General features: G+C 35.8%; 1 protein-coding gene across 1 annotated transcript; it reads left to right on the top strand.

The window, feature by feature from the left end:
- Positions 1-3,008: 3,008 nt before the first annotated feature.
- CD69 (CD69 molecule) lies at positions 3,009-11,442 on the top strand. Its single transcript, XM_054445108.1, has 5 exons — positions 3,009-3,153; positions 7,508-7,630; positions 8,664-8,863; positions 9,229-9,332; positions 10,327-11,442. The coding sequence occupies exons 1-5, from the start codon at positions 3,090-3,092 to the stop codon at positions 10,433-10,435; spliced, it is 600 nt and encodes a 199-aa protein (XP_054301083.1). The 5' UTR covers positions 3,009-3,089; the 3' UTR covers positions 10,436-11,442.
- Positions 11,443-11,800: the final 358 nt, after the last annotated feature.

Here is an 11,800-nt window from a genome sequence, read left to right as displayed (position 1 = left end):
CAGAGAAGGGCCAGGAGCAGTGGCTCATGCCTCTAATCCCAGCACTTTGGGAGGCAGAGGCAAGAGGATCATTTGAGGTCAGGAGTTCGAGATCAGCCTGGCCAACATAGTGAAACCCTGTCTCTACTAAAAAAAAATACAAAAATTAGCCGGGCGTGATGGCGGGTGACTATAATCCCAGATCCTCAGGAGGTTGAGGCAGGAGAATCACTTGAACCCGGGAGGTGGAGGCTGCAGTGAGCAGAGATCACACCACTGCATTCCAGCCTGGGCAACAAGAGTAAAACTCTGTCTCAAAAAAAAAAAAAAAAAAAAAAAAAAAGCAGAGAAAAATGACTGCAAAATAAAGTTAATAGATTTTGATCAATGTCATAATGTTTAAAAATATTTTCTCAAAATAAGATTTCTAGGTATCATTTTCCTGTGGCTTAGGGCATATATGTAAAATAGATATTATACGTAACATATATATAAAAACATGTGTGCACACTAGATGTGTGTGTGTATACACACATCCATTAACTTGATTATGGTTGAAGAAGCAAGAAACCTTGAGCACATGAGTCTTAGTACTGTGAAACCTGTTAGAGGTGATTGTAGGAGACTGCAGTTTCCTCTGTCTCTTTCTCAGACGGAGAAGAGACACATTACATTACGTCAGCAATTATGCTGACTTCTCAGTTATTATCTCTGAATGCCTTACATCGAATGAGGAACTTTCTCTTTTCATGACGTGTACCAAACTGTCACTCCCTTCCGTATAATTGAAGGCATAATATGTACCAAATACTATGTTAAAAAAATGTAGAATTCATAATTTTTCTTCATAGAAACATTATAAATTGGATGTTATATTTTTAGTTTACAGATAACAAAGCCAAAGCTCAGTGGACTTGCGTGGTCAATTTCGTGAAGCACTACTGGCTTACTGCACTTACCTTCATTCTTTTCCTTAAAGAAGCTAAACTTCTTTTTATTTTATAGAGGGTATTCTTGCTCTTATTCTTTCTGTTCTCAAATTTTCAATAGTTAAATCTTTCCTCTCATTTTTATTTAATTCCACATATGACCTCCTCAACAAGACCATGCCTGATGACCTATATAAATGACCTCACATCCATCCCTATGTATTACCTGGTTCTTTGCATGTAGCAGCCTAAGGTCATACACTTCTCAACCAAACAATCCTACGAACCCCAATAAATAGCACTCCATATTTTAGAACTTTTAGAGTTTTATACATATTTTTCATTCATGCATGCATTCAGTAAGGGCATGGAATACATACTAGATTCCAGTTACTACAGCAGGTGTTAGAGGCACAGAGGAGATAAGTCAAAGTCCTTGCCCTCAAGCAGCTTACAGTCTAGTAAGGGAAACAGATAATAAACCATGATATAATATCAGATATTGACAGCAATCTGTAGAGGCACAGAGTGTGAGGTTCTATTTTACATATAATAGCAACTGACAATTTCTCTGAGCAGGTGGCAGCTGAAGAGTGTGTCGGTGAAAGGGAGAGCGAGACATGCAGGGAGATGGAAAAAGAATCTTTTAGAGAAAAAGTAAAAGCCCTGTAGTGGTAGGATGCTTGGCATTTTTAAGGAGGAGGTTTCTGTCAGAGAGGATACTGAATAATAGGAAAAATGGTAGGAGAGGTACCCAGGGGCCATATTATGTATAAAGCATTCTCAACTATTAGGTCTTTGGATTTTACGGTACATTTGATAGGAAGCCTTTCAAAGTGCAGTGGGGGGAGGAGTTAAACACTTCACCAAAATGATATGAATTAATTATAAAACAATTGTTCTGGCTGCCATGTGGAAAAGGAACTAAGAAATTGACTGAAAAATACGATGGAAGCAAAGGGAGCTTTTAGGGCCAACATGTAACTCTTTGTGTCTTAGGTAGACAAATGCATCTAATGGTGCAACTAACTTCTCTAGATGATAACTTCCAACCCACCTATGCATAAAATTTTCATCAAGGCTTTACTCTGAAAGCAGAATGTCTTTTTAAGTGATATTAATAATAAAATTTTGGGCACCAAGATTATTAATCAGAGTGGTATTTTGATTTCCCTCCTTAAATCACCATACGTAGCTTTCTGCATTCATCTTGTGTTGACTGTCATTACTTGTCTGAATGAGACTGATACCACAGCAATGTTTTAAATAATAATCATACCTCAAAAGACTGAAGTCTCAGAGGTATCTGAAGAGATAACCTAGAGCACAGGGGGAGAATTGAAGAAGATGTTACTGAAGTGACATAAAAGCAGTCTAAATGACAGTAAAATGTGACAAGAAAATTAGCAGGAAATAAATGAAACAGATAATTTAAGATAAACAATTTTAGAGCATAGCAAGGAAGTTCCAGACCACAAGCTTACGTTTCCTGCATTCTTACTTCTTACTGTGTGATACATCTAGTCACCACGGAAGAAGTGAATGAGACACTTCCAAAAACCAGTTCGTAGCTTTCTAAATAAAACTCTTTCAGGCTGGAGAGAGATCCATGAGCATAGAGATCTTAAAATTCATGTTCAACAATAAATCCTGGGGCCCCAGACAGTGTCAGGTGCATAGGGGGTGTTCAGTAAATAACAGTTAAATGTATGAATAAATAGATGAATGAGATTCCTGGAAAATACTACCCTCTCCTTCTCCAAATTATTTTCATCTCAAAGACAGGGATCTTTAACTTTTAATTCTTTACTTAGATTATGCTGTCTCCTAAACTATTTGTGTTTTCTAGAAATTTAAGGCAGGATGTCTCAGAGTCTGGGAAAATCCCACTTTCCTCCTGCTACATCTTACAGTTGTGAGAAAGCACATTTCAGACAACAGGGAAAACCCACACTTCACCACAACAACACACTATACATTGTCTGGTCCACTGGAGCATAAATTAAAGAGAAACAATGTAGTCAAGCAAGTAGGCGGCAAGAGGAAGGGGGCGGAGACATCATCAGGGAGTATAAACTCTGAGATGCCTCAGAGCCTCACAGACTGAACAAGAGCTCCAGCAAAGACTTTCACTGTAGATTGACTTGACCTGAGATTAACTAGGGAATCTTGAGAGTAAAGATGAGCTCTGAAAATTGTTTCATAGCAGAGAACAGCTCTTTGCATCCGGAGAGTGGACAAGAAAGTAAGTCAGATCTGATTGCATATTTACTCTCTAGTATCTCTATATATGACATTAATAGTAGTTATAGAAGATATGCTGGTAATCTCTCTATATATGATATATAATCTTAGAGAAATATACTGCTAATCTCTACATATGTGATATCTAATGGTTGTTAGGGAAGGAAGTAAGGCTTTGTCTTTTAGAGAAGACAGGTTCTTCTTCAGGGAAGAGGTAAATCCCTTTTTATCTATAAGAAGATAGAATACCTGAGATGAGAGAAAGCCGCAAAAATGAATGTCAGAAGATTTTTAAAGATCTTTCTCTTTGCTTTAGTTTATATCATCTCAGTGTGTTTAGATTTAATCAGAAAACTTTCTGCTCTAGCCCGGTTATTCTCCATCATGTTTTTTCATATCCATCTGTACATTCTCCAGGAAGTGCTGTCTCTCTTTATGAAAAATTCTATTTTCCACATAAGCAATTACATTGTTTGCCTTCCTTTGCATTCAGTGTCTGCTTTCAGTGTACCTTATCCTGTGTTCTCATGACAGCATCGTCTAGTTGCTGGAAATGGGCAAGTTTGCCATCTTTGAGAGAATAGCTGTATCAGCAGATGAAAATTTTCAGTGTCCATTTGTAATTTACTAAAAAAAAAGTCACAAAAGAATTCCTGAAAATGCAATCTCCTGCTTTGGTATTCTTTATAGGACTTTTTTCCTCTATTTCATCCTTCTGTTTAACCTTTCCAATCTCTGACTTCAAAGACTATGTAACTTAGAATTTGTTCTTCCTTTCCTTTGTTTCTCAGCAAAATATAATCATCTTAGAAATTTTCCTCTCTTTTATTTGTCTCTTCTATCCACATATCTAGTTTATTTCCTGTTACTGGGATTTTGCCTATTGTTTTTCTATACCTTACTTCTGTAAAATTTGTTGAGTTTTTCCATTTATCTCTCTGTCTCCTTAGTTAATGAGGTACCCTAAAGCACTAGCACTTAGAAATTAGTCTACTTCTCAGCAAGAGCTATCTATTAACAAAGGGATATGTGAGAAACAGGAGAACTAAAACAATCTTGTAGAAAGGGATTATTTTCTAAGCGTGTGTCTACTATATTACTTTACTTCCGAAAAACATCAGTTACTTCTCATAAATCCATCCTGTGTTTAAGAACATAAAATTTAGTGTGGATAACAAACGCAAAGCATGCAAATTTTCAGGTAATCAGGTGAGCCATTACTTATGGCACAGTTGTGCTGCCAAAAAGAAATAATAATAATAATAACTACTCAATAAATAGAGAGCACAGGTGAAAGAAGGACCTAATGCAGAAATTTTTAACTTTTCCTGATACTGTTTCAACTTTCTTTTGAATGTCTAATTTAGGCTGCCCTAGTCATCCTTGGACGTTATCCCTGGGTGATTCAATAAGTAGCAAATTGAGTTGATTTTCAACTTCTCCATTAATGTGCACGACCTGAAATCAAATCAAAAGTGTGCTGTTGAGGGAAATGTTTTGTCACCTAGGAGATAAGTCAAGCTGTGGGTAAGAGTAGCCCTCAGTTGTAATCCCAGCACTCTGGGAGGCCGAGGTGGGCGGATCACGAGGTCAGGAGATCGAGACCATCCTGGGTAACACGATGAAACCCCGTCTCTACTAAAAATACAAAAAGTTAGCCGGGCGTGGTGGCTGGCGCTTGTAGTCCCAGCTACTCGGGAGGCTGAGGCAGGAGAATGGCCGGAACCCGGGAGGCGGAGCTTACAGTGAGCGGAGATCGCCACGGCACTCCAGCCTGGGCGACAGAGCGAGACTCCATCTCAAAATAAATAAATAAATAGATAGATAAATAAACAAAAAACAGTAGCCCTCATTAATCGGAATAAAGTATCATCTGAGAGTCATCCCAAAGCTTACTCCCTAGTTGAGCCAATGGGCTGATTGAGACTCTGGAGTCCATGGGTCACTGGGGTGTGTTAGTGCTCACTGAGGAGACAGCTGTTGCAATACTGAGTTCAAGCAGCACGACTGACTCACATAATGTGAAGTGAAACCAGACAGAGCTCCGAACTTGGTACCTTGGGTAGCAAAGGTGGCTTCCGATGATGATTCTATACCAGTGAACAAAGAAAAATTTGCTTTGAGAAGCTGAGAAAATCGAGCTAGATGGCAGTGAAGTAAAGGCTTCTCTTGCAAAATCTGAGTGCCAATCTGTGATGGGAAAAATAACTTCCAGATAAAGCAAAAGTTGATGTGGACACCAGTACCCAGTAAATTACTGTGAAAAAAAGGCAACATCTCTTGGTCCGGTTTACCTTTAGATAAATGTTTTAAGGGTAAAAATATGTGTATTTCAAGATATATCTTATGTAAACTTTTTTAAGTTATGAAAATCATCCATATTGAAAAATAGAATGTTTTCTATTTTGAAACTGTTTTGCATTCTCAGTTACTTAAGTAGCCATTTTACATTTTAGTTTTTGAGAACATAATAGGGACCTGTATACTCCTTGTGGGGCCACATTTTAAGAATCCTGACAGCTCATCCTGCAAAATTAAAATCCAAAATCTAAGTTCCAAAATTCTCTTTTCTCCTTCCTCAGTTATTTACTTAGAGTGTAGAACAGACATCCTCTTAGAGTTTTTTGTAACTATCAATTATCATTAACATCATATTATTATTCTAAATCCTTCCACAGGAACACTACTTGTTGGAAAAAAAAAAAAAGGCTTTTACTTTGTTTCACCATTGTACAGAGGGCAAATGAAAAAACTTTCGCTGAATATTTGGACTATAATACTGTTACATTTCCTCTATTATTTCAACATCTGTTGAAAAATTCAAATTTTTACTGTTCATTCACATATCATTTTAAATTGAGGTTTAGTTCACTTACAACGAATGCACAGCTCGTAGGTATACAGTTTAATGACTTATGACAGTGGTATAACCACAAGACTAGCAACATTTGAATCTTTCCATCACCCCAGACAGTTTGCCCTGTGTCCCATGCCAGTTAAATTACCTTTCCTACACACACAAAGGCAACCACTGTTCTGATTTTTGACGCCAGAGATTAGACCAACTATTATTTAATGTCATATAAATGCAGATATTTAGTATACAATCTTTTGTGGCTGGATTTTTTTTTCACTCAACATTTTTTTTGGGGATTCATTCATTTTGTTGTATGTATCAGTTGTCTTATTTTGAATTGCTGTGCAGAATTCCCTTGTATGGATATACCATAATTTGTTTACTTATTTTCCTGTTGATGGATATTTGGATTATTCCTGGAATTTGGTTCTTAAGAATAAAGCTGCTAGGAACATTCTTGCACAAGGCATTTTGAGAACATATTTTCATTTTTCTTGGGGATATACATAGAAGTAGGTTTGTTGGGCCATAGAAAAGGCATATATTTAATTTTATAAGAAACAGTTTCCGAAGTGTTTTTCCAATTTGTTCTCCCACCAATAACATCTGAAAATTCCAGTTGCTCCACATCTGCACCAACTTCACCAAAAAATACTGTCACGTTTAAAATTTTGTTCAGTCATTTTAATGTTAGATATTTATGTATCAATTCAATGTTTTACTTTATGATATTATCCACATTTATCCCATTCACATCATTTCTCTCAAACAGTAACTACAAGGAGGTTAAGGAATTATGCTAGAATTATTTATTTATTTATTTACTTATTTATTTTTTTAGACAAGGTCTCACTCTGTCACTCAGGTTAGAGTGCAGTGGTGCAATCTCAGCTCACTGCAACCTCTGCCTCCCAGGCTAAAGCGATCCTCCCACTTCAGACTCCCAAGTAGCTGGGAACACAAGTGCGCACCACCATGACCAGCTAATTTTTTGTATTTTTGGTGGAGACAGGGTTTCACCATGTTGCTCATGGTGGTCTTGAACTCCTGAGCTCAGGTGATCAATCCACCCACCTCAGCCTCCCAAAGTGCTGAGATTACAGGTGTGAGCCACCACACCCTAGAATTTTTTTATGTGTCTTCTGGGGCATGTGCATATTTAATAAATGTTCTTATCATGATTAAAACAAACTGATTATATACTTAGAATTTTCATAGCTACTAAGTGTATAAATTATATGTGCCAGGTAAATATTTTGGGGAGATACTTTATAATCTCATCATTATGCTTGAATTGTTTCATTTCAAGCCAACAATAAACTATTCAAATTCACTCAAAATTGGGGGTAAATTAACTTAGAAATTTCTATAAAGAGATGGGGAAATTTCATATAAGGAGATAGGAAATATTAAGTTTAAATGCCTCAAAAGAATGTCGCATATTCCTATAGTACTTCTATAGTCTGCCTGAACTCATCATCAACTTTCTCCCTTCCAGATGATGCCACCAGTCCCCATTTTTCAACACGTCATGAAGGGTCCTTCCAAGTTCCTGTCCTGTGTGCTATAATGAATGTGGTCTTCATCACCATTTTAATCATAGCTCTCATTGCTTTATCAGGTGGGTCTACACTTCATCAGTTCTTTCAAAGCCTCTTAGCTGTAAGCATCCATACCCAGCTGAAATCAATATTAGTTTAGTCTAGTTAATCAGAAACTGTAGCTAATTTAGAAACATCTCATGTGCCATATATGGCCAATTTCCTAATCAATACTAAACATAATTCCACAATCCTTGAATAATTAATGTAATACTTTTATAAGTATTAAAAGTATCTATGATTTATATATTACTGTAGAATAAAATTGCATTTGAAAAGATGTTTACATCTAGAATGAAGGGAGCTGGTCTGAATTCTGAATAAATAGCTATTTAGCTAGAAAAAAATGTGAACTTCACATTCATTGATTATGGAAAAAAATCGTATCTAAAGCCATAGATTAATCAGGAAGTGGCCAGTCTTTTGTGTTTTATCTCAAAGGACACAGAATGGTAGTTCTGAATAATTAAGATTATATTTAAAAGTTCCCAGAGAGTCACTAGTGATTTGGTATTCAATACCTCCAGCTATACCAAGATACATTTGTGTCTTTTACAAATGGGAATGTTTACCATTGTTTTGAGATATTCTGAGTCATATGTCTTTCTGTATTTTGAATTGGTTCCCTAAAAGTTACTCTCTCCATCTTTCCAACCTAGTGCTATAAATACTGCATCTTCAAATTCTTCCACCTCTGCATTCAGATTCAAAACCTTATTTGAAATGTATAATGCACTTTACCCTTTCTGGTCCAAAGAAATATTTAGTCCAAATTTTCAGAATTGTTCTATACTTCTGTCATTTTCTGACATTATGGCCAAAGGTACATCCCCTCATCCTCATACCTCCGTTCAATGATGATTAGGCACAATGGAAGATCAGATATGGTCCTGAGAACTTTCTTTCTTCATACCCTTTTCAGAATTCTACTTTTTAGCTTTTATCCTTTACTTTATCACCACCTAGCACAACATAGCATCCTAAGGCTAGTTTTGCATGCTGTGGGTATTTGGTTTCTTTTGTTACTAAAACAAAGCATTTTTCTGTTCACAGTGGGCCAATACAATTGTCCAGGCCAATACACATTCTCAATGCCATCAGACAGCCATGTTTCTTCATGCTCTGAGGACTGGGTTGGCTACCAGAGGAAATGCTACTTTATTTCTACTGTGAAGAGGAGCTGGACTTCAGCCCAAAATGCTTGCTCTGAACATGGTGCTACTCTTGCTGTCATTGATTCTGAAAAGGACATGGTAAGAATAAAAAAAAGATAAAATATTACTATTTTAATTCATATGGCTAATCAGTGGTTTCCTTCTGTTTCTAAGTGGAGTAAACAAACAAACAAACAAACATTGTACCTATTTCAGATGTAGGAAAATGTCATCCCAGAGAACCATATGATCAGCCTGAGGTCAAAATGAGGTTTAATCTTTTAAGTTTGATTTGATTGCTTAGCTTCAAAGACCAGAAATCCAAATATGCTGATCCTATATAGAATGAGTGCATGGTCAGATAAGCTGTCATGCCTCAAGTTGCAGCTTTTGAGAAACAGGATTTACTATCTACTTCCCCAGAAGGGTGTTTAATGTAACAACTCCTTTGTGCTTTCTTTAAGAACTTTCTAAAACGATACACAGGTAGAGAGGAACACTGGGTTGGACTGAAAAAGGAACCTGGTCACCCATGGAAGTGGTCAAATGGCAAAGAATTTAACAACTGGTAAGTCTCCAGAAGTCTCTTTATATTCCCCAGGGTGGCATCTCAGGAAAATCACTTTCCTTTTCTTCTTTCAAAGCACTTTAGATACGAAGGCTGAGCTCTTCAAGAGCTCTAACAATCTCTTCTGAATGCGTATACTCTGGAATTCTTTAATAACAGGCTTTACTATTATTATTTTTTTATCCACACTTATAATACATAAAATAAATGCTTATAGTAATTTTTCTCAGCAAACTCTAATGTGAGTAATAGATCTGGTTAATTTGGAAATATTTCAATAATAATTATGATGATGCAACAAAGACCCATTTTCAATGTCACATTTAGTCTTTACTAATAAGATAGTTGCTGGAAAATAAATCCTTCTTACTATTTCTCAGTTTTCATCTCCACAGAATAAAGAATAGTTTCAATGCCTAATTATGAGTTCCTATACACCTGAAAGAAAATTTGCCCCAGAATTAGACACTCTATTTTCATTACCTTTAGTTAAAATACATTTAATGTTTGAAGATCATTTTACGAGTTTGCTGTTAATCATAATACTGATGAAGTATGGAGATGAAAATTCAGGTTTCTAGAAAAGGGATTCCTAATATTTGTCGTATGGTTCCATATCCACAGATGGGCTTCAGGAGCCATAAACCCCCTAAAGCTGTATGCACTAGTAGGCATGGCTGTTGAATGCATATAATTTTGTGAAATTATTTATTGAAAAATCTATGAACTCAAAAATGACCAAGAATCACTTATCTGGTGCCATGCCAACCAAATGAATGGCGTGCTTTCCTCTTACTTCTATATTTTTTCTCCACATCCTATTTTTTTTCAATTCTTGTCCATTGTCTCTACAGATTAGTCTATGATTATTTGACTTATGTATCCCACTAAGAATTTAAAAGAAGCAGAGGTCACCATCTCCGAGTTCATTCTCATGTAACTGAATGAAAACAATGAGCTGAAAATAATTCTAAGTTTCTTTATTGTTTGACAGGTTCAACGTTACAGGGTCTGAGAAGTGCGTTTTTCTGAAAAACACAGAGGTCAGCAGCATGGAATGTGAGAAGAATTTATACTGGATATGTAACAAACCTTACAAATAATAAGGAAACATGTTCACTTAGTGACTATTACAGAATGGAACTCAAGGAAATCTGTGTCAGTGGATGCTGCTCTGTGGTCCGAAGTTTTCCATATAGACTTTGTGAAAAAAAAATTTTGTAGTGTCTTGGAAATTTTCTTCCAAACAGAACTATGGAAAAAAAGGAAGAAATTCCAGGAAAATCTGCATTGTGGGCTTTTATTGCCATGAGCTGGAAGCATCACAGGTTGACTAATAACCATGCCCAAGAATGAGAAGAATGACTATGCAACCTTTGGATGCACTTTATATTATTTTGAATCCAGAAATAATGAAATAACTAGGCGTGGACTTACTATTTATTGCTGAATGACTACCAACAGTGAGAGCCCTTCATGCATTTGCACTATTGGAAGGAGTTAGATGTTGGTACTAGATACTGAATGTAAACAAAGGAATTATGGCTGGTAACATAGGTTTTTAGTCTAATTGAATCCATTAAACTCAGGGAGCATTTATAAATGGACAAATGCTTATGAAACTAAGATTTGTAGTATTTCTCTCTTTTTAGAGAAATTTGCCAGTTTACTTTGTTATTTTTCCCCAAAAAGAATGGGATGATCGTGTATTTATTTTTTTACTTCCTCAGCTGTAGACTGGTCCTTTTCGATGGTACATATTTCTTTGCCTTTATAATCTTTTATACAGTGTTTTACAGAGAAAAGACATAAGCAAAGACTATGAGGAATATTTGCGAAACATAGAATAGTGCTGGAAAATGTGCAATATGTGATGTGGCAAATCTCTATTAGGAAATATTCTGTAATCTTCAAACCTAGAATAATAATAGTCTTATAATAGGTTTGTGACTTTCCTAATCAATTCTATTACGTGCAATACTTCAATACTTCCTTTAAAATATTTTTATGTGCAATAAAATGTGTTTGTATTTTGTGTTCAGTACAATTATAAGCTGTTTTTATGTATGTGAAATAAAAGTAGAATAAACACAATGGTTTCCAAGGAAGTTCATTCCTTCAAAATACATTAAAAAGTATATACTATATGAGAAAGCAGAAAAGAAAGTTACTATGACTTAGAAAAAAATCCCATGTAGAATAAAACCCCTAGTTTTATAACAGCTTATACATATCAAATTGTTTTCATATACTTATAGGCTAAAGGGTGTATGTATCCATATCCATTTTTGTGTATATAGCAGATGCTCTGTAATAATTACTCCTCATAGTCAATGCTCTGAAAGTATCTTGTTCAATTCTGAGGTGCCATATACACTTTAGTTATTTATGTAAAATAATTCAATACATAGAAAAAAGGCATAATCTTCACGGGATATTTCAATCAGCAAAAAACTCGATGATGTAGT

This window comes from Pongo pygmaeus, chromosome 10 (assembly GCF_028885625.2).
Source record: "Pongo pygmaeus isolate AG05252 chromosome 10, NHGRI_mPonPyg2-v2.0_pri, whole genome shotgun sequence".
In the NCBI taxonomy this organism is placed as follows: Eukaryota; Metazoa; Chordata; class Mammalia; order Primates; family Hominidae; genus Pongo; species Pongo pygmaeus.
The sequence above is the reverse complement of the archived record's forward strand: the minus strand, read 5'-3'. Positions and strand labels throughout refer to the sequence as shown.

What these genes read in the sequence shown, in the direction of transcription:
- CD69 (XM_054445108.1), top strand. Translation starts at nt 3,090, where the DNA reads ATGAGCTCTGAAAATTGTTTCATAGCAGAGAACAGCTCTTTGCATCCG. An exon ending in AGCTCTCATTGCTTTATCAG is followed by an intron (nt 7,631 to 8,663) that starts GTGGGTCTACAC and finishes TTCTGTTCACAG; the next exon opens with TGGGCCAATACAATTGTCCA. An exon ending in GGCAAAGAATTTAACAACTG is followed by an intron (nt 9,333 to 10,326) that starts GTAAGTCTCCAG and finishes ATTGTTTGACAG; the next exon opens with GTTCAACGTTACAGGGTCTG.